Here is a 23,486-nt window from a genome sequence, read left to right as displayed (position 1 = left end):
TCTACCTGTCTGCGCTGATTGTTTTTTGTTTATATATTTACTAAAATGATTGCATTTCTATGTTCTGTGTTCTGTGTACTGTGTGAGACCAGATATAGTGAATGCAGGTTCCGGGGGAGACCAGATATAGTGAATGCAGGCTCCTGGGGAGACCAGATATAGTGAATGCAGGCTCCTGGGGAGACCAGATATAGTGACTGCAGGCTCCTGGGGTGACCAGATATAGTGAATGCAGGCTCCTGGGTAAGCCAGATATAGTGAATGGAGGCTCCTGGGGAGACCAGATATTGTGACTGCAGGCTCATGGGGAGACCAGATATAGTGAATGCAGGTTCCGGGGGTGACCAGATATAGTGAATGCAGGTTCCTGGGGAGATCAGATATAGTGACTGCAGGCTCCTGTGGAGACCAGATATAGTGACTGCAGGCTCCTGGGGAGACCAGATATTGTGACTGCAGGCTCATGGGGAGACCAGATATAGTGAATGCAGGTTCCGGGGGTGACCAGATATAGTGAATGCAGGTTCCTGGGGAGATCAGATATAGTGACTGCAGGCTCCTGTGGAGACCAGATATAGTGACTGCAGGCTCCTGGGGAGACCAGATATAGTGACTGCAGGCTCCTGGGGAGACCAGATATAGTGACTGCAGGCTCATGGGGAGACCAGATATAGTGACTGCAGGCTCCTGGGGAGACCAGATATAGTGAATGCAGGCTCCTGGGGAGACAAGAATTAGTGACTGCAGGCTCCTGGGGAGACCAGATATAGTGGATGCAGGTTCGGGCGTGACCAGATATAGTGAATGCAGGTTCCTGGGGAGATCAGATATAGTGACTGCAGGCTCCTGGGGAGACCAGATATAGTGACTGCAGGCTCCTGGGGAGACCAGATATAGTGAATGCAGGCTCCTGGGGAGACCAGATATAGTGACTGCAGGCTCCTGGGGAGACCAGATATAGTGAATGCAGGCTCCTGGGGAGACCAGATATAGTGAATGCAGGCTCCTGGGGAGACCAGATATAGTGACTGCAGGCTCCTGGGGAGACCAGATATAGTGAATGCAGGTTCCTGGGGAGATCAGATATAGTGACTGCAGGCTCCTGGGGAGACCAGATATAGTGAATGCAGGCTCCTGGGGAGACCAGATATAGTGAATGCAGGCTCCTGGGGAGACAAGAATTAGTGACTGCAGGTTCCTGGGGAGACCAGACATAGTGAATGCAGGCTCCTGGGGAGACCAGATACAGTGAATGCAGTCTGCTGGGGAGACCAGATATAGTGACTGCAGGCTCCTGGGGAGACCAGATATAGTGAATGCAGGCTCCTGGGGAGACCAGATATAGTGAATGCAGGCTCCTGGGGAGAGCAGATATAGTGACTGCAGGCTCCTGGGGAGACCAGATATAGTGAATGCAGTCTGCTGGGGAGACCAGATATAGTGACTGCAGGCTCCTGGGAAAACCAGACATAGTGACTGCAGGTTCCTGGGGAGACCAGATATAGTGGATGCAGGCTCCTGGGGAGATCAGATATAGTGAATGCAGGCTCCTGGGAAAACCAGACATAGTGAATGCAGGCTCCTGGGGAGACCATATATAGTGGATGCAGGTTCCTGGGTTTAGTAACACTATATTGGAGGAACAAATCACACAGGAAACATATTTTTAAAGTTGTATTTATTGCAGTCAGTTTGGCGAGTCACCGTGCGGCAGAGATGGGGGGATAGACAGAGTGACTGTGAGGTCCTGGGGCGGTTCCTTAGTGCTGGATGCGGCGGATGGATTGGATCTGGTTAGTGTGGGCCTGAGTGCTGTATTCATTATAGTTCCTGTATTCACCATTGTGCCTGTCTCTTTCCAGCACATACTGGTATCCTCTGTATCCGGGGAACTGATATGCCACCCAGCTGCGGGCATAGTAAACAGAGAAAGACAAAAGAAGGTGAGCGAGTGTGAGCAACCTGGCACCAGCTGTAGAACTACAAGTCCCTGCATGCCCTGCCACCAGGGGGCTGCCGAGGTGGAAAGGAAAATTACAGTCCCTTAAAGTGGACCTATCATACAAAAAAGAGCTTTTTTCCAAATCAGAATTCTGCACATCTACAGTTGTAACAGTAGGCATACTTTGTTGAAATACCAAAAAACATATCCCTAGAAGCAGTGGTCAGATCATCACAAGCCGGTCCTGTTCCCTACCAATCACTAGCAGAGACCGGAAGCTGTCTTGGTCACTGTGCTGGGAGCGTGCTTTGGCGCACACTCAGCACAGAAAGCTTGGCTGCCCTTGGACACATATGTGTAGCCATAGGCATACACAAAGGGTGTGCTGGGTGTGCCTGGGCACACCCTAATCACCCTGTGCGGTACCGATTCCCCCTGCTTCCTTCTTTCTGCCTCTCCCCTGCAGTGCTGCTAGCTTCTCTCCTCTCCTCTCTTCTCTCCTCTCCCGCTGGCTGCTGTGGGGGATGTTTCAGAATGGATGAATGAATGAACACAGTGAGTGATCTGTACCGATCGCACCTGTCTGTGTTAATTTGTAAGTGAAGCATAGCAAACCATGTTTACAATGCTTCAGTTTGCGAATGAACAGGAAGCCGCTCAGCACAGAGCCCTTCCCATTTGTTCACTGTCCAGTGCAGCTGAGGCTGCAGAGAAAGGGACTGGGGAAGCTCTGTCCTCAGTCTCTTTCTCTCTGTTTAGACCCCTGATATTTCACCAAAGCCCCCCAACGGGGTCTCCTAAAAAAAAAAAATAATCATAATAAATAAATAAATAAAATATGATGTAAAAAATATTCTAAATAAATAATATTGTAAAAAATGGAAAATAAAAACTACTGACACCGTCCACTGCCCTACTGACACCAATCTCTGCTCTGCTGGCACCATGCACTGCCCTAATGACACCCATTTCTGCTGACACTGTCCAATGCTCTGCAGTTATACACGTTTGTTTGTGCTGCGAGGTGCACACCCTAATGCAATTCCTCATTACATACTCGGGTCCTGCTTCCTTCTTTGTAGTGCTGCACAATGGTTGTGCTGTACGGCTTCTTCCCATAATGTACACTATATTACCAAAAGTATTGGGGCGCCCTACTTTACACGCACATAATTTAATGGCATCCCAGTCTTAGTCCATAGGGTTCAATATTGAGTTGGCCCACCCTTTGCAGCTATAACAGCTTCAACTCTTCTGGGAAGGCTGTCCACAAGGTTTAGGAGAGTCTATGGGAATGTTTGACCATTCTCCTGGAAGTGCATTTGTGAGGTCAGGTACTGATGTTGGATGAGAAGACCTGGCTCGCAGTCTCTGCTCTAATTTTTCCCAAAGGTGTTCTATCGGGTTGAGGTCAGAACTCTGTGCAGGCCAGTCATGTTCCTCCACCCCAAACTCGCTCATCCATGTCTTTATGGACCTTGCATTGTGCACTGGTCCCAGGGCTGTCTTTAACACAGGGCAAAAGGGGCAGCTGCCCAGGGCCCAAACATTGTTGTGGGGCCCAAAGCAGCTGTCCCTTAAGCCCGCACTTCCCCGAAAAAAGTTGACAAGTGGATTCGGGAGGGCCCAATAAAATGTTTGCCCTGGGTCCAATCAATATTAAAGATGGCTCTGACTGGTCCAAATCATTTGGTGGAGGGGGGATTATGGTGTGGGGTTGTTTTTCAGGGGTTGGGCTTGGCCCCTTAGTTCCAGTGAAGGGACTCTTAAGGAGTCAGCATACCAAGACATTTTGGACAATTTCATGCTCCCAACTTTGTGGGAACAGTTTGGGGATGGCCCCTTCCTGTTCCAACATGACTGCACACCACTGCACAAAGCAAGGTCCATAAAGACATGGATGAGCGAGTTTGGGGTGGAGGAATTTGACTGGCCTGCACAGAGTCCTGACCTCAACCTGATAGAACACCTTTGGGATAAATTAGAGTGGAGACTCCAAGCCAAGGCCTTCTCATCCAACATCAGTGCCTGACTTCACTAAACCTTGTGGACAACCTTCCCAGAAGAGTTGAAGCTGTTATAGCTGCAAAGGGTGGGCCAACTCAATATTGAACCCTACGGACTAATGCCTCGTACACACGCACCGATTGTTGGCCGACCGATCGGCCGTCTTTTGTCCAGTGTTGTTGTGTTGGTTGGAATGTGCTCTAGACTGCACACGAATTTTCTCGGCCAACAAAAACCAACTTCAGAAGTGATGTCATGTGTTGGTTTACTTTCCGTGTGTTTTTTCTTCTCTGAGCATGCCCAGTCTTGCTCATCAGATTTTTGTCTGCCGAAATCTGTACTGACTGACGGAAAATCGGCCGTTCTGTTGACGGCCAACAAAAATTTTATAGTCTGCACACCAGATTTTGTTCGGCCGAAAAGTCGGAGTCAGTTGTCGGAAGCATCATACTAACAAGCCGAAAATCGGCCGATTGGACGTTGGCCGAAAATTCACGGCCAACAATCGTTGCGTGTGTACGGGGCATTAGACTGGGATGCCATTAAATTTCATGTGTGTGTAAAGGCTTCCCAATACTTTTGGTAATATAGTGTATGTTATGGGAAGAAGCCGTACAGCACAACCATTGTGCAGCACTACAAGCATAAGTATGGGGCAGCTCTAGACTTTTTTAAAAAGTCGGAATCTGCATAAGCTTAATCTTCAGATCTCAGACTACAACATGATTTTCAGGGTTTATCACCCAAGCATTGGGTCTATTCTTATGGAAGAGTCCTTGAGGAAGAGGAGAAAATATCTGAGTACTCACGCGCCAGAGTTGACCTTGACGGAGGCCACCTCCTTGGTGCACCATCCCATGGCCTGCAGGGAGGGGTAGTCATCGCTTAGCTCGAACTTGCGGCCCTGGAAGTTTTCTCCTTCGTATAGGGTCACCTTGCTGTCACTGTGGTTCTGGGGGGGGGGGGGGGCAAAAAAAAAAATTCTTATAAAAAGCTGGGGGTAGCACAGTGTAGAATCAGCTATGTTCAATGTATTGGTTGAACCGATCCCCGGCCCATCAATTCACAAGGTAATCCCAGATGATCTGGATATAGATATGACAAAATATGCTCAATCCTAAAATCTAACAAACCAGGATAAGTAGACAATTTTTAAAAAAAGTGACAGTTATTTTTATTATTTAGAGCTTTGAAAATTACAGCCACATGGATAAAAAATCCATACAAATCATCATCCTTTTTGTTCAAGCCGATCTTCACTGCATCTGAACCCCACAAACCGAAAACACTATTTGATTAACCACTTTACCACCGGAGGATTTTCCTGCTTTACATCCAGGCCACTTCTTGCAACTTGGCACTGTGCGACTTTAACTGACAATTGCGCGGTCATGCAACGCTGTACCCAAACAAAATTTACGTCTTTTTTTTCCCACAAACAGAGCTTTCTTTTGGTGGTATTTGATCACCTCTGCGCTTTTCATTTTTTGCGATATTAATATAAAAATGCGACAATTTTGAAAAAATAACAATATTTTTCTACTTTGACAGTTAAAAAATATCCAATATATTACATTTTTGTCATATATTTAGGCCAAAAAGTATTTAGCTACATGTCTTTGACGAAATAATTCTCAATGAGCGTACTTTTAACCGCTTTAAGACCGGAAGATTTTACCCCATTCCTGACCAGGCCATATTTTGCGATTCGGCACTGCGTTACTTTAACGGACAATTGCACGGTCGTGCGACGCTGAACCAAAATTTATGTCCTTTCCCCCCCCCCTCCCCCCCCAAACAGAGCTTTCTTTTGGTGGTATTTGATCACCTGTGCGATTTTTACTTTTTGCGCTATAAACAAAAAAAGAGCGACAATTTTGAAAAAATCACAATATTTTTCACATTTTTTTATATGAAATTCCCCCCCCAAAAAATGTAAAAATAACATTTTTTTAACATTTTAGGCCAATTTGTTTTATGCTAAAAAAAAAAAAAAATCGCAATAAGCTTGCGCAAAATTTATTGTTTTATAGTTAAAGTTATAAGTTATACTAACTACAGGAAATTTATGTAATTTTTATTGTTTTTTTTTTTTAAACTAGTAATGGCGGCGATCTGTGATTTTTTTTTGCGGGACTGTGACATTGCGGTGGACAGATCGGACCCCCAACTGACATTTTTGACACTTTTGGGGGTACCAGTGACATTACTACAGTAATCAGTGCTATAAATATGGACTGTTAGTGTAATAATGACACTGGCAGGGAAGGGGTTAACTTTATTGGTGATCTAGGGGTTAATTGTATGCCTGGTGCTTACTGACGTGTGTGGGGGGAGGGGATTGTGTGACACAGGGACAGATCGCATGTTCAGCTATGCTGAATCCTGTAATCTGTCCCTGCCTGTCACTTAGGAGATCCGCCCGCTTTGTTTACACAAGCGGGCGGATCTCCTCACTCGATCCCCGACGATCGGGGAAGAGCGGCAGTGATAACTCTTCACTCCGCTCCTCCCCTGGCCCGACTCCCGCTGTGACTGAATACAGGGAGAGCGAACCTCCGGGGGCGCGCCGCCCTCAAGGGGAGGAGTCCAGCGACGTAGGTCTACGTCGCAGGACGATAACGAACCACTTTGCCGCAGTACGCTCCACGTGAGCGGTTGGCAAGTGGTTAAAAATGTGCACACTTCAGCGTGCCCCAATCCGGGTCTGGGGCACGCATGCACGCCGTCGGCGCCCTGCTCTCGCTGTGATTGGATACAGCGGGAGCCAATCAGCAGGTCCGGTGGACCCGATGTTCGCCAGCAGCCAGCGATCGTTCCGGAGAGAGGCAGAAAACAACAGTAAACAAGGCAGATCGCTGTTCTGTGAGAAGGGAAGATGCAGGGAAGATGGAGATTCTGTGTTTCTGCTAAGCAGAAATCCTGTGTTCCTCCGATTAAGGAACACAGATCCCTGTGTTCATTCTATAAGTCCATCCCCCACACAGTTAGAAAGCACCCCCTAGGGACACATTTAACCCTTTGATCGCCCCTTCCCTGTCAGTATCATTATTACAGTAACAGTGCATATTTTTAGCACTAATTACTGTAGTAATGTCACTGGTACCCCCAAAAGTGTCAAAAATGTCAGTCAGGTGTCCGATCTGTCCGCCGCAATGTCGCAGTCCCACTAAAAATCGCTGATCACCGCCATTACTAGTTAAAAAAATAAATAAATAAAAATGACAAATCTTTCCCCTAGTTTGTAGATGCGATAACTTTTGCGCAAATCAATCAATATACAATTATTGTCATTTTTTTTTTTTTTTACCAAAAATATGTAGTAGAATACAAATTGGCTAAAAATGATGAAAAATTCGATTTTTAAAGTTTTTTTATATCAGAAAGTGAAAAATATTTTTTTTTTTTTTCAGAATTGTCGCTCTTTTTTTGTTTATAGCGGAAAAAATAAAAATCGCACAGGTGATTAAATACCACCAAAAGAAAGCCCTATTGTTGGGAAAAAAAGGACATCGATTTTATTTAGGTACAGCGTCGCATGATCGCGAAATTGTCCATTAAAATAACGCAGTGCTGAATCACAAAAAAACGACCTGGTCATTAAGGGGGAAAACCTTCCGGTCCAGAATTAGTTTAAGTGTATCTAAAGCCAAATCTTTATTTGGAGGGGAATTAGAGCCCCTGTCAAGTTTTTTTGATGCACCCCTTTTGGTTTGTTCTGTGGCTATTGTAACCTGAAAGTGAAGAAAATTTTAAGTTGTCAACAGAACAGAAATAGAGGTTAAACATTCCAATGGGGACACCTGTTCTAGTGACAACTGCCTAAGAGAAGATACCCCTCACTTTCGAGGAATTCCCCCCCACGTCCACAAAACAGGAAGTAGAGCGAAATCTCCCCAATGGGGCACAAATGGCAAAAAGACTAAAACAAAACATATCTGACAGGACTTTTAGAGCCCATTCACATTAGCGCGACTTGTCAGCCTGACAAGTCGCGGTATGTCGCGGTCCATTGATTAGCACAGGACCCGTTGTAATAGGAGCGACACAAGTCGCTCCGACTTAGAAAAAGGGTCCGGAGCTTCTTTGGGGCGACCCGGAGCGACTTGCATAGACTTCCATTATGTGAAGTCTCTGCAAGTCGCGCCGAAGTCGCGGTGCACAGCGGTGCGCGCGACTTCACAGGCCGCCCCTCAAAGTCGTGTCTGAATGGGCTCTTAACCCTTCTGTACTCTATCCAAAACTAGCTGTAGATACACTTTATTAAGGGTAAGAAGCAAGATATGGAGGAATTTATCTCACAGCGCATTTCACAGGTCGGAAGGAGAGAAGGTGTTCGGTTCTGTAGCTGGTGTTTCCGCTCCATGCTTCCCAGCGAGGGTAGTCTCCTTTTTCTAGGATAAACTGCTGCCCTTGGAATTCTGGATACTCAAAGCCGACCCATCTGACAAAGAACCAGAGACAATGTAAGTGAGAGTCCGACTCTGTAGAAAGGTACCTTATCACTTGTAATATAAGGGCCCTATTTAAAGGCTAAGTTCAGCTTTTCCAGAAAATAGGTTATCCATTTAAGGGTCAACACTTTGTGCAATTTGGTAAAATGTTCATTCATTTTATTGTTATGCTTGTGGGCCATTTGGGCCCCCCTGGAAGTCTCGTCACAAAACCCCCAGTATTTTGAGTATATTGAGTTATACAGTACAGTGCTTTGCTGTGTAATTTGGCCCCTTCTATCACCTAAAATACCCGGCTGATCCTGCCTGGCTATGTCCTCCCCTCTGTAAACTGACCACAGTATACAATGGCAGCTGAGCCCTGACACCGTGGTCAGTTTACGTGCCTCCATCATCCGCAGCCCTCCTGTCCTCTCTCCCCTCCCCCTCCCTCCCTGCCTGTCTGCTCCTGTGTCAGTGCCCACCCCCCTCCTCTCCTGCTGCTGTAGTTTCATTTAAAGTTTCATATTCTCTCTACAGTCTGTTTAATAATCTCGTGTGCCCCTGTATCTGTTTTTTTTATAAAAATAAGCCATTCTTTACAAGTATAGAGTGCCACTTGCCGCTCACGTGACCCGCCACCTCTCTCCTCCTCTCCTCTTCCCTTCCTCCTCCCCTCCCAACTGACATCAGTGAGGAATCCTTGGCAGGCAGCTGTCAGATGGGGAGAGGAGAGAGCTGACAGGTCACGTGAGCGGGGCTCGGCCCTCTGAAAACTGGTAAAGAACAGCTTATTTTTTTAAAACACAGACACACAGGCACACATGATTAGTAAACAGAACAGACGGGATGGTATTAAGTGGCTTAACAACCACTTAAAATGGGAAGTTGATATTCCAAGGGGGGGCATTTGCCACCTCTTGCCCCTACCTGCGGATGCCCATGACTGGATACCACCATTGGTATCAGTTTGAGGGATAGTGGCACATCATTGGTATTAGTTGGAGCAATAGTGCCCCATCATTGATAATAGTTGGAGAAAAATTGCCCCGTCATTATTATTAATTAGGGAAATAGTGCTCCATCATTTGTATTTATTGGAGAAATAGTGCCCCATCATTGGCATTAGTTGGAGGAATAGTGCCCCATCATTGGCATTAGCTGGAATAGTGCTCCACCATTGGTATCAGTTTAAAGGAATGTGGCACATCATTGGTATTAGTTGGAGCAATAGTGCCCCATCATTGATAATAGTTGGAGGAAAAATGCCCCATCATTATTATTAATTAGGGCAACAGTGCCCCATCTTAAGTAGTAATTGGAGTAATAGTGCCCCATCATTGGTATCAGTTGGAGATATAATGCTTCATCATTGGTGTTAGAGGCAGGAATTATGCTTCACTGTTGGTGTCCAGTGGGAGAAATAGTGTCCACGGGACTAGATTATGGCAATCAAAGGGCCACATCCAGCCAAGTGCTGCAGTTTAGAGACCATTGGTCTAAGGTATATGAGGCTCCAACTACTTGCCTGGAACTGGTTTGCATCTTGTTATGTGTCTCTCACTGTGCCATACTCATGTCCCCTAGGAGATCTCTATTAAAGAGACTCATGGTCTTAAAGGCAATCATGGAGACCTAACCGCCCATTCTTGAGGACCGGGAGAGGGAGTTGGGCCATTCCCTTTTGGATGATAACTGGAATAAATCCTTTCTCCTAACTCATAAGATCTCAATGTCCAGCACAGCCCAGCAATTAAAAAATAAGGGGGTAGCACCTGCCCTCCTGTACAGGGCCCGGGCTTCAAATAGTTCAAAAAGGGGGCCCAGAGCAGCAGGAGTGGGTGCAATTACTGGAAAAAATCCTCCTGTGGCCCTCCCTGTGTTTACAATGCTTCAGTCTGTGAATGAACAGGGAGCCTCTGTACAAAGTGTTTTCTGTTCATGCACTCCACAGCTGAGGATGCAGAGAAAGAATTGAGGCATCTGTGTCCTCAGTCTCTTTCTTAGTCTCAAATATGACACACTGGGTGTCTGTTTAGACCCCTAATATTTTTCCAAACCCCCACAGGGCTGTTAAAAATGTAAAAAATAAGAAAATAAATGTTAAGAAATGAAAAAAATTAAATAAGGCTCATTCTCACAGGTATTCTGGTTGCATGGATGAGTGGTTTGTTCACGCGGCTGGAGCCACGTGTTTGGCTTGGTTTACTGTTCCTATCAGCTAGGCTGTATGGGGCTCCATAATTTCTAACAGCAGCCCTGAAGAAAGATATCCAAAATCTAATAAAACCTGGAGCACCTTTGTGAACTCCACCCACGTCTGTCCTTTTTGGAGTGATCGGCCCCAGTGCAGGCACTTTGGACCTCAGATCAGTTCCAGTGCAACTGATAAGGCAGCAATGTAACTGGTAAGGCACCGGCAGAGAGCACAGGAAGGTATCAGCTTACTATATTTCTGGTAGGATCAACAGGTTGTTTCTTTCTACTTATCAGGTAATATAAAATATGTTCAATGGTTTATTTAACCACTTGCCGACCGCCGCACGACTATTTACGTCGGCAGTCAGCCCCTCACAGGCAGAGTGACGTAGATCTACGTCGCTAGCCTGTGAGGGTCTAGGGAGCTCCCGCGCGGTCATGGACCCCCCCCCCCCGCGCGCGCGCGTGTGACCGGCGGACCCGATGTCCGCCGGTCACTCGGCGGTCGTCGGTGCAGAGGGAGAAAGGCAGGCAGCTAGTGTAAACAAGCCGCCTGTCAGTCTCCCCTGTGTAGAAACAGTGATCATACGGTTCTACTATGTAGGACCGTTGATCACTGTTTCTACAGCTCAAGCCACATCCAATCACAGTTAGAATCACGCCCCTAGGGACACACATAACCCCTCCCTCTCAAAAAAAGTTAACCCCTTCACTGCCAGTGTAATTTTACAGTAACAGTGCATATGTATAGCACTGATTACTGTAGAAATGTCACTGGTAACCCCAAAAGTGTCAAAAATGTCAGTCAAGGGTCCGATCTGTCCGCCGCAATGTCGCAGTACCGCAAAAAAAATCGCAGATCGCAGCCATTACGCGTTAAAAAAAAAAACAACAAAAATGACAAAAATCTTTCCCTTTGTTAGTAAACGCGATAACTTTTGCGCAAACCAATCAAAATACGCTTTTTGCGATTTTTTTTACCAAACATATGTAGCATAAAACAAATTGGCCGAAAATGCTAAAAAATTTAGATTTTTACATTTTTTTGGGGGGGAATTTCATATAAAAAAATGTGAAAAATATTGCTATTTTTGCAAAATTGACGCTCTTTTTTTGTTTATAGCGCATGATCAAAAAATCGCACAGGTGAGCAAATACCACCAAAAGAAAGCTCTGTTTGTGGGAAAAAAAGGACATCAAATTCATTTAGGTACAGCGTCGCACGACCGCACAATTGTCCGTTAAAGTCACGCAGTGCCGAATCGCAAAATAGGCCCTGGTCAGGAAGGGGGTAAAATCTTCCGGGGCTTAAGTGGTTAACAAATAAGAGAAGTTGATTTTTAGGGTTTTTATATGCTTTAAGGCAGCCCAGCCTGGAGGTCAACTTCCTGGGATCACCAGCCAAAGTAGCATGGCCAGCAGATATTCTAAAGAGGATCAGAGGAATATTCAGAGGATATTCTAAAGAGGACACAGGAAGGAAATGTATCTGAATACTCACGGTCCGTTTTCCACCTTGATGGAACGTATTTTTCGGAAGCCTCGCTCCATAATGTTGGGGCACTCCATGAGGAATTCACATCTTTTGCCCTGGAAGTTCTCCTCCTCCCAGACAGTGACTTTCCACTGACCCAGAGTCTCCATTGGCTGGCTGGTCATTCTGCTCACTGTGTGGGGAAAGAGGCATATGATACTTGGGTTACATTATGGAAAAGAGCAACACTATCAGGCCTACAAAAAAAAGAACAACCGGTTCTATATAGTAGTAGTTGGTCACATTCAACTGGACTTGTTCCATAATGTTGAAGATGTTTTGTAGCTTCTTTAAGTTACTTCTTCAGTTCTATTAAGTGTCAGGAAGATATCCCAACCATCCCTGAACAAGGGTAGGGGCATTTAACACCACCTGTCCTCCCCATTCGTGGGGAGGTGCAGCATGGTGCGGTGGCAGTAAATACTCAGAGTCCAGTTGCAGAAACAGAACTGTACTGAAATTGAAGTTCAACTAATCAGAATCTCTTCCTGCAGCTAAGCACCCAAGTTGGCTGTCAAAGTCACATGTGATGCCAGCATCCAATCAAATGCTGACTCTGATCAAAGAGATCGACCTCCTATTCTACCTGCATCGCCACTGTGGATGAGCGCCACCTGCAGTGGAGAAGATAGCACCTACCTACACATCTAATGGTCTTTTAACATCTCTACCCCGGTGATTTGACAACAATTCACATTAATAGCCATGTAAATAAAGGAATTAACACCTAGGATGGGATTATGTAACTAGAACAGGGCGGTTCCACAACTTTCACACTTCCCTTTCTGTTCTTGGACAATCAGCATCTTCCTTGATCTATTCCACCATGATTGAATGAAGGTGTAGGTGTTATTTGGGTGGGTATAAATGTTGGGGTATCTTCCTGACGCTCATTAGAACTAAAGAAGTGGCTTGGTAAAATAATAATTTCATCATTACAGAACAAGTCCAGTTGAATCTGACCAACTATTACTAGATATACCATGACAAGGAACAATGAGAACCTTTGATTACAGCAAACAGTTATATTTAGGATTCCTGTAGCCCAGAAGTGGTTCTAGATGCTCCCAAAACATTCCTTTAGTTACTCAATAAGCTTTAGGAACAGCAAGGTAAAAGGAAAATATTGATGTTTGCAGTTCTTCACTGCTCCAGTGAAGTCACATGATCAGTGCCATGGCCTTGGCTGCTTGGTATTTGCTTTAGAGCATGTCACATGTTCTCTAAAACCCTTCACTCGACCGGTGCCAGGGCTTTCATATTATGTATTAGGCTGAATCACTTCAGTGAGGCTGCTCCTATATGATAAAGCACCTCTTTCCTTTGTGAGCAGTAATAAATTGTGAAGACGTCAAACCAATGACGAAACATGTCAAGCTGGACTGTACGCGGTGACATCATACGTTGCAGGTGGAACACAACCCGGGAGTCCAGTGTGCTGCCCCTTTGCACGGCTTCCATAGACGAGTGCAGGAAGCTGCACTGGAGATATATATCAATGATAATAAAAGATTCAGCGCTGAATGAATATAAAACTGGACCAGCAGCTAACACTCAAGTGTAATCCAACACCCTCAATAAATAAATAAATACTAGTGTAGCGCAGTCCAGTATCTGAAAATTATGACAATTAAATATATTCTTAAAACGTCACAAACATTTTTAAAAATGTATAGTAGTAAAAAAAGTTCATAAAGGTAAAATTCAAAGATGATAGGGAGAAAAACACAGTCCACTGGTGATCCGGTGAAATAATTAATATGTGTGACTTGAGTGCTCATAAGATCCCTTCACCCGGCATTCTCTGCCTCTCACCTCCAGAACTTGACCCCACAGGGTCTAAAAGCATAGATCAATCTCCACGAAGATCAGCCAAAACGATATTTAACAGGACCAGATCGATACCTCCAGCATACCGATGTCTCAAAACCACAGAGGATAATCTTTCCCAAAATGCTCCACAACATAAGGGTAAAAAGAAACAATCTAGTGCTCTCTGTTGCGGTAATCACATATTTATTGCTCACAGTATGATATTGCACTTACATTGTGTCCCGGTTTGTTTAGCAAAATAATAGCAGAGCATGCAGCGTGCTGTGAGGTGTCTGGCTTCCGCGTTGTATGACCGACAGACCGAGTGACCAATCCCCCGTACGCGTTACGTCTGTTGGGCGTAGACTTCTTTTATGTATTTGCCCTAAGCATAGCCCGACATACATTTATGTATTTGCCCTAAGCATAGCCCGTGTTCTGGGATTTTAAATAAAGGATTAACGTTTTTACACTATATGGAGCCCGTTCTCCGTTCCGTTTTTGCCTTTTTTATGAACCACCTTATCTGGAACATCTGAGCCAGCAGTGAGGGAGACCGCAAATGTGGAGCATTCACCTGGGGCAAAGGAACCCCATTAAGCCTTATTGATCCTATTGCCGTATGGCAAGGAGGATCTACAGCATCTGGTGAGTGTGAACTTTGCTTGCCTTCTGTTCACAAGGGTGCTGTTTTTTTCCTTTTGGTGTGGACGCTTAAGATTGGGAAGATTTTCATCCTACTGCTAAAAGATCACAAATCTTTCTATCTTGGAACATATGGAATATATTATCCTACACTTATTTGGACTTTTTTCACTGGACACTTATGCACATTTTATTATGAATTATTAAGAAGATTGGTGTAATATCATTTACTTTTTTATTTTATTTTCACCATTCAAGCAAGCGCTGGGGTCAACATGGATTAATTTATCCTAGCTGTCCTTTTTACAGTAAATAAATTGTGTATTCTAATACTTCTCAGCATGTTGCTATTATAATTTACATTCTAAAGAAATAGACTTTTTAGTGTCGGTTCACACTATGGCGATCCGACTTCGGGGGCGACCTGTGAAGTCGCGTGCACCGCGACTTTGGCGCGACTTGCACGGACTTCACATAATGGAAGTCAATGCAAGTCGCTCCGATGTCGCCCCGAAGTAGTACAGGAACTATTTTCTAAGTCGGAGCGACTTGAGTCGCTCCTATTAGAACGGTTCCCGTAGCACAGAATGGACCGAGACTTGTCAGGCTGACCAGTCGCCTGACAAGTCGCGGTAGTATGAACCGGGACTTAGGAAGTTATTGTTGATTTTTTCACAACATATTTTTATACTTTCCATAAACTTGCTGATATACATCTTTTTATTTGTGTTGGAACCCTGAAGCAGGAGTAAGTGAACCCTGAAACGTGTTGGATTTTATTACTCTATCAAATCTTCGGTAAAAAAAAAAATCACTTTGAACCCTTTCACCGTTGAAGTGGCACCCTCACTGCTTTCTACATATCAGGATTTATTGCCATCCATGTTCCTGCTGGGAAGAGCTGGGGAGATTCTATTGGGGAGATTTACTAAAACTGGAGCACTCAGAATCTGGTGCAGCCAATCAGCTTTTAACCTTAGCTTGTTCAATTAAGCCTTGACAATGAAACCTGGAAGCTGATTGGTTTCTATGCAGAACTGCACCAGAGTTTGCACGCTCCAGTTTTAGTAACTGTCCCCGTATGCGTCATGAAGTCCGTTGTTAACACAAAAAATCCTAAAAGTTAACCCAACATTTTATAGTTTTCGCTAGAACAGGATATGAAGGTAAATCTTCCAATGGGGACACCTGTCCTGTAGACAATGGTGTAGAGTGGTTCCTGATAAGGCAGTCCAAATTAGAACTGTGGGAGTCTTTTTTGGACCCCCTTCCACCTGATGTATGTTGATCAGAAGTTGACGGAGCAGGAAAAAAATTGTTGGATGAACAGTGGCTACATCCAATCAGATGGATGGTGTTGCTGTCAGAATACAATAGCTGGCAGGGCAGATTCCTCCATCCAGTTTAGTGTGGATGGTGGAATTAGTAGTTGTTAAGGGGACATTTCCACTAACTTTATAGAAAGTCCTTTTCAGTTCCTGTTGTGTAACTAAAACAGGAAGTAGAGGTAAATCTCCCCAAAAGAACACAGCAACTAAAAAAAAAAAAAAATACAGAAGTTCTAACCCCTCTCTACTCTATGCAAATTGTTAAAAATGGCATAAGACACTTTAACTGTGCAACTTGTCCCTCTGAAATAATTGCCTAAGGAGCCACCAAGATGATGGTTTCTATAGAAATAATAGGCAGGATCGTAGGAAATATTGATCCCCCACTCGTATTTTATACATCGCACAATCTCTGGAACCCTCAGCATGTCCATCCCTGGGAATATTTTACACAGAAACCAGCCTGTAACTGAAATGAAAAGGATTTTCTCTTTTTCTGGCAGTTTGCTGTCAAACGATCGACTTTCACACATGAACTGTATGTGTTTGCAGACCCGTCCTTGTGTATTTTCCTGTCAGTTATGTTCTTGTCAATAGGATAGGCCAAGCAAATATTTCAACTCCCGATACACAGCCCGACCCCTGGAAATAACAACTAACTCCTACTGCTTGATGCCGGGAGTGGGATTGCCCAGGTCAGGAAGGTGTTACTACATTATATACATTATTGCTTTTCTTTGTATTTGTATTTATTCATGAAATTAAAAAAAAAAAAAACTTTTTTTTAAATTAAAAATGTTTATTAAAAATTGACTTAAAATATGCGTAGAGTGTGTATATATATATATATATATATATATATATATATATATATATGTAAATATACAGTATCTCACAAAAGTGAGTACACCCTTCACATTTTTGTAAATATTTTATTCTATCTTTTCATGTGACAACACTGAAGAAATGACACTTTTCTACAATGTAAAGTAGTGAGTGTACAGCTTGTATAACAGTGTAAATTTGCTGTCCCCTCAAAATAACTCAACACACAGCCATTAATGTCTAAACCGCTGGCAACAAAAGTGAGTACACCCCTAAATGACAATGTCCAAATTGGGCCCAATCAGCCATTTTCCCTCCCCGATGTCATGTGACTCGTTAGTGTTACAAGGTCTCAGGTGTGAATGGGGAGAAGGTGTGTTAAATTTAGTGTTATCGCTCTCACTCTCTCAATCTGGTCACTGGAAGTTCAACATGACACCTCATGGCAAAGAACTCTGTGAGGATCTGAAAAAAAGAATTGTTGCTCTACATAAAGATGGCCTAGTCTATAAGATTGCCAAAACCCTGAAACTGAGCAGCAGCATGGTGGCCAAGACCATACAGCGGTTTAACAGGACAGGTTCCACTCAGAACAGGCCTCAACATGGTCGACCAAAGAAGTTGAGTGCACGTGCTCAGCGTCATATCCAGAGGTTGTCTTTGGGAAATAGACGTATGAGTGCTGCCAGCATTGCTGCAGAGGTTGAAGGGGTGGGGGGGTCAGCCTGTCAGTGCTCAGACCATACGCCGCACACTGCATCAAATTGGTCTGCATGGTTGTTGTCCTAGAAGGAAGCCTCTTCTAAAGATGATGCATAAGAAAGACCGCAAACAGTTTGCTGAAGTCAAGCAGACTAAGGACATGGATTACTGGAACCATGTCCTGTGGTCTGATGAGACCAAGATAAACTTATTTGGTTTAAGCGTGTGTGGCGGCAACCAGGTGAGGAGTACAAAGACAAGTGTGTCTTGCCTACAGTGAAGCACTGTGGTGGGAGTGTCATGGTCTGGGGCTGCATGAGTGCTGCCGGCACTGAGGAGCTACAGTTCATTGAGGGAACCATGAATGCCAACATGTACTGTGACATACTGAAGCAGAGCATGATCCCCTCCCTTCAGAGACTGGACTGCAGGGCAGTTTTCCAACATGATAATGACCCCAAACACACCTCCAAGATGACCACTGCATTGCTTAACCATTCCTGGACCAGAAGGATTTGCCCCCTTAATGACCAGGCCATATTTTGCGATTCAGCACTGCGATACTTTATTGTACAATTGCGCGGTCGGGCGACACTGTACCGAAATAAAAATGATGTAATTTTTGCCCCACAAACAGAGCTTTCTTTTGGTGGTATTTGATCACCTCTGCGATTTTTATTTTTTGTGCTATAAACAAAAAAAGAGCGACAATTCTGGAAAAAAAAAAAAAAACAATTTTTCACATTCTGCTATATAACATTCCCCAAAAAAATGTAAAAATCTAAATTTTTTAACATTTTAGATCAATTTGTATTCTGCTACATATTTTAAATTGGTTTGCGCAAAAGTTATTACGTCTACTATCTACGGGAAAGATGTCATTTTTATTGGTTTTTTTTTTTTTTTTACTAGTAATGGTGGCGATCTGCGATTTTTTGCGGGACTGCGACATTGCGGCGGACAGAGCGGACCCCTGACTGACATTTCTGACACTTTTGGGGGGACCGGCGACATTACTAAAGTAATCAGTGCTAAAAGTATGCACTGTTACTGTAATAATGACACTGGCAGGGAAGGGGTTAACATCAGGGGCGATCAAAGGGTTAAATGTGTCTCTAGGGGGTGCTTTCTAACTGCATGGGGGAGGGGCTTGTGAAATTACCATAGCGACCTGTGTTCCTATATAGAAGGATCACAGGGGCTCTGTGATCATTCCAGAGAGAAGAACGGTCAGCTGTGTTTACAACAGCTGACCGTTCTTCTCTCTCAGCGGGGAGCAATTGCGGGTGTCAGACGGCAATCAGAGCTGCCTGCCCCTTGCATCAGCTTCCCCAGTGATAAGCGGGGGCGGGAGCGCGCCATCAGTGGCGCGCGCTCACCCCCTAGCTGCAGGCGCACGACCGACCTATACCTAAGTCGGTTCCCGCAGGAGGGCTATCCTGCCAAAGTATAACTGCTGCGGGCGGTCCGGAAGCGGTTAAAGGAGAACATAAAAACAGCTTTGCCTGCCATACCCACCCAACGATCGCGGGTGTCAGGCGGCAATTGAAGCCGCCTGCCCCATGCATCGGCTTCCCCGCTGATGAGCGGGGTGAGGGCATACCAGCGGCGGCACGTGGGAGCCCCCTAGCTACCTGCGCGCGACCGACGTATATCTGCGGCGGGCGGTCGTAAAGTGGTTAAGAAGCTAAGGCTAAAGGTGATGGACTGGCCAGGCATGTCTCCAGACCTAAACCCTATTGAGCATCTGTGGGGCATCCTCAAACAGAAGGTGGAGGAGTGCAAGGTCTCCAACATCCACCAGCTCTGTGATGTCATCATGGAGGAGTGGAAGAGGACTCCAGTGGCAACCTGTGAAGCTCTGGTGAACTCCATGCCCAAGAGGGTTAAGGCAGTGCTGGAAAATAATGGTGGCCACACAAAATATTGACACTTTGGGCCCAATTTAAACATTTTCACTTAGGGGTGTACTCACTTTTGTTGCCAGCGGTTTAGACATTAATGGCTGTGTGTTGAGTTATTTTGAGGGGACAGCAAATTTACACTGTTATACAAGCTGTACACTCACTACTTTACATTGTAGCAAAGTGTCATTTCTTCAGTGTTGTCACATGAAAAGATAGAATAAAATATTTACAAAAATGTGAAGGATGATACTGTATATATATATATATACATACAGTGCCTTGCGAAAGTATTCGGCCTCCTTGAAGTTTGCGACCTTTTGCCACATTTCAGGCTTCAAACATAAAGATATAAAACAAGTGGGACACAATCATGAAGTGGAACAAAATTTATTGGATATTTCAAACTTTTTTAACAAATGAAAAAACTGAAAAATTGGGCATGCAAAATTATTCAGCCCCCTTAAGTTAATACTTTGTAGCGCCACCTTTTGCTGCGATTACAGCTGTAAGTCGCTTGGGGTATGTCTCTATCAGTTTTGCACATCGAGAGAATGAATTTTTTGCCCATTCCTCCTTGCAAAACAGCTCGAGCTCAGTGAGGTTGGATGGAGAGCGTTTGTGAACAGCAGTTTTCAGTTCTTTCCACAGATTCTCGATTGGATTCAGGCCTGGACTTTGACTTGGCCATTCTAACACCTGGATATGTTTATTTGTGAACCATTCCATTGTGGATTTTGCTTTATGTTTTGGATCATTGTCTTGTTGGAAGACAAATCTCTGTCCTAGTCTCAGGTCTTTTGCAGACTCCATCAGGTTTTCTTCCAGAATGGTCCTGTATTTGGCTCCATCCATCTTCCCATCAATTTTAACCATCTTCCCTGTCCCTGCTGAAGAAAATCAGGCCCAAACCATGATGCTGCCACCACCATGTTTGACAGTGGGGATGGTGTGTTCAGGGTGATGAGCTGTGTTGCTTTTACGCCAAACATAACGTTTTGCATTGTTGCCAAAAAGTTTGATTTTGGTTTCATCTGACCAGAGCACCTTCTTCCACATGTTTGGTGTCTCCCAGGTGGCTTGTGGCAAACTTTAAACAACACTTTTTATGGATATCTTTAAGAAATGGTTTTCTTCTTGCCACTCTTCCATAAAGGCCAGATTTGTGCAGTATACGACTGATTGTTGTCCTATGGACAGAGTCTCCAACCTCAGCTGTAGATCTCTGCAGTTCATCCAGAGTGATCATGGGCCTCTTGGCTGCATCTCTGATCAGTCTTCTCCTTGTATGAGCTGAAAGTTTAGAGGGACGGCCAGGTCTTCGTAGATTTGCAGTGGTCTGATACTCCTTTCATTTCAATATTATCGCTTGCACAGTGCTCCTTGGGATGTTTAAAGCTTGGGAAATCTTTTTGTATCCAAATCCGGCTTTAAACTTCTCCACAACAGTATCTCGGACCTGCCTGGTGTGTTCCTTGTTCTTCATGATGCTCTCTGCGCTTTAAACGGACCTCTGAGACTATCACAGTGCAGGTGCATTTATACGGAGACTTGATTACACACAGGTGGATTCTATTTATCACCATTAGTCATTTAGGTCAACATTGGATCATTCAGAGATCCTCACTGAACTGCTGGAGAGAGTTTGCTTCACTGAAAGTAAAGGGGCTGAATAATTTTGCACGCCCAATTTTTCAGTTTTCTATTTGTTAACAAAGTTTGAAATATCCAATAAATTTTGTTCCACTTCATGATTGTCTCCCACCTGTTGTTGATTCTTCACAAAAAATTACAGTTTTTTATCTTTATGTTTGAAGCATGAAATGTGGCAAAAGGTCGCAAAGTTCAAGGGGGCCGAATACTTTTGCAAGACACTGTATATATATATATATATATATATATATATATATATATATATATATATATATATATATATATGTATATAGGGCTTTTTTTTCTCAGGGAATAGCTGCAGGAACTCCCCCCTACCTAGCTCCGAGCACCATTCCTTGGTTCCAGCTTCTACCCACATCTCAGTACCGTCCCAGAGTCAAGTTTTTTTTTGTGGTGCTAAGTAATTTGTATGGAATTTGTTAATGATCCCCAGCAGCCAATAGCAATAGACCCCCCCAAGCAACAGAATACCCCCAGAAGCAACAACAGATCTCCCAGCAGCCAGCAACAACAGACCCCTCAAAAAACAGTAGATCCCTCCCAGCAACAATTGACCCCCCAACAACAACAGATCCCCCAGCAACAATAGACTTTGCTATTAAAAATAGACCACCACCTCTGTACTTGGGTTTTGCAGATAGCCATTCTCCAGGTCTGCCTGGACTGAAATGACCAGTGTACTGTACATTGTACTTTTTCTGTATGCTGTCTGGCTGTTTTTGGCTTTGCCCCTTTATAAGCATGATTTTTGTTTTAAATAAATACAAATGCTAGAATGCACCATCGGTGCTTCAATGTACTTTTCAGCTTTTCACATTATGAAACAAGAGAAAAAAGAAATGGTGTTTTATATTTCCTGAACTATAGAGAGTTCTCCAAAGCCCTCTTACGGACATGTGAACGTACCCTTTTCTATACGCATGCAATTTTTTACTAAATACAAATGCTTTGATGTACCATTGGAGCTTCATAGCACTTTGTATCTCTACACACTACCAAATAAGTGAAAAAGAGATAATGTTTTATATTTCCTGAACTGCAGAGAGACTAATGACTCCTCTCAGCACTCCATTTTCCATACAAGCCTCCTAAGGATGTGTGAACATACTGTTTCTATATGTATGCATTTTTTTTATTACTATAAATTCAAAGGCTGGAATTCACCACTGGCGCTTTATGGTACTTTGTAACTCTATACACAGCCAAATAAGAAAAGAGAGATAGCTTTATATTTTATGAAACATAGAGAGTCTAATGACTCCTCTCAGCACCTTCTTCTGTCTACAGTCATACATGAGCATGCCCTTTTCTATAAGTATGCAACTTTTTTTACTAAATACTAATGCTAGAATGTACAATTTGAGCTTCATAGGACTTACACACTACCAAACAAAAGAAAAGAAAGAGGGTTTTATATCCCCTGAACTACAGAGAGTCCAATCACTCCTCTCAGCATCCCCTTCTCCCTACAGTTCTCCTTCCGACATCTGAACATGCCCTTTTCTATAAACTTTCAAATATTATGCTAAATGCAAATTCTAGAATATACCATTTGAGCTTCATAGTACTTTGCAACTCTACACCTTACTAAACAAGAGAAAAGAGAGAAATTTCACTTTTCCTGAACTACAGAGAGTCTAATGACTCCTCTTAGCATTCTCTTCTCCCTGCAGTCCTCTTGTGCACATACAAACATGCCCTTTTCTACGATCATAATTTTTACTATTTAACTATGAATGCAATTCCAAGTATTTATTATTGGAGCTTCATAGTACTTTGTAATTCTGTACACTACCAAAAAAGGCAAAAAAAAAAAAAAAAAAGGAATTTTATGTTTCCTGAACTATATAGAGCCAACTGACTCCTCTCTGCACCCCCCTTCTCTCCGCAGTCATCCTTCAGACACGTGAACATGACCTTTTTTCTATAACCATGCAATTTTGTTACTAAATACTAATGCTAGAATGCTCTGTAGCACTTTGTAACTCTTCACACTACCAGATAAGAGAAAAGAGAGAAAGTGTTATAAATCCTAAACTACAGAGAATCTAATGATTCCTCTCAGCATTCCTTCTCCCTACAGTTCTCTTGCAGATGCATAACCATACCCCTTTTCTATAAGAATGAATTTTATTGCTTAATTCAAATGCTAGAATGCACCATTTAAGCTTCATAGTACTTTGTAACACAACCAAACAAGAGAAAAGAGAGATAGCTTTATATTTTATGAACTATAGAGAGTCTAAGGAGCCCTCTCAGCACCTTCTGTCTACAGCCCTCTAGTGCACACATAAACATGCCCTTTTCTTTAAGCATTCCATTTTTTTTAACTAATTACTAATGCTAGACTGCACCATTTGAGCTTCATAGTACTTACACACTACACAACAAAAGAAAAGAGAGATAGTTTTACATCCCTTGAACTACAGAGAGTCTAATTACTCCTCTCAGCACCCCCTTCTCCCTACAGTTCTTCTTCAG

General features: G+C 43.7%; 1 protein-coding gene across 1 annotated transcript in view; it reads right to left on the bottom strand.

Annotated features, from left to right (window-relative positions):
- Positions 1-1,661: 1,661 nt before the first annotated feature.
- CRYBA2 (crystallin beta A2) overlaps positions 1,662-23,486 on the bottom strand; it is a 268,345-nt gene continuing 246,520 nt past the window's right edge. Inside the window, exons 2-5 of the mRNA XM_082260116.1 lie at positions 12,083-12,248; positions 8,252-8,393; positions 4,759-4,901; positions 1,662-1,908 (exon numbers count right to left, since the gene is read on the bottom strand). Of these exons, the coding sequence (XP_082116242.1) occupies positions 1,761-1,908; positions 4,759-4,901; positions 8,252-8,393; positions 12,083-12,240 (591 nt within the window). The 5' untranslated portion in view covers positions 12,241-12,248 and the 3' untranslated portion in view covers positions 1,662-1,760. The remainder of the gene's footprint in view (positions 1,909-4,758; positions 4,902-8,251; positions 8,394-12,082; positions 12,249-23,486) is intronic.

The sequence above is a fragment of the Pelophylax lessonae genome (genome assembly GCF_965119305.1).
Source record: "Pelophylax lessonae genome assembly, chromosome: 6".
Lineage (NCBI taxonomy): Eukaryota > Metazoa > Chordata > Amphibia > Anura > Ranidae > Pelophylax > Pelophylax lessonae.
Note: the sequence above shows the minus strand (reverse complement) of the source record. Positions and strands in the feature narration are given on the sequence as shown.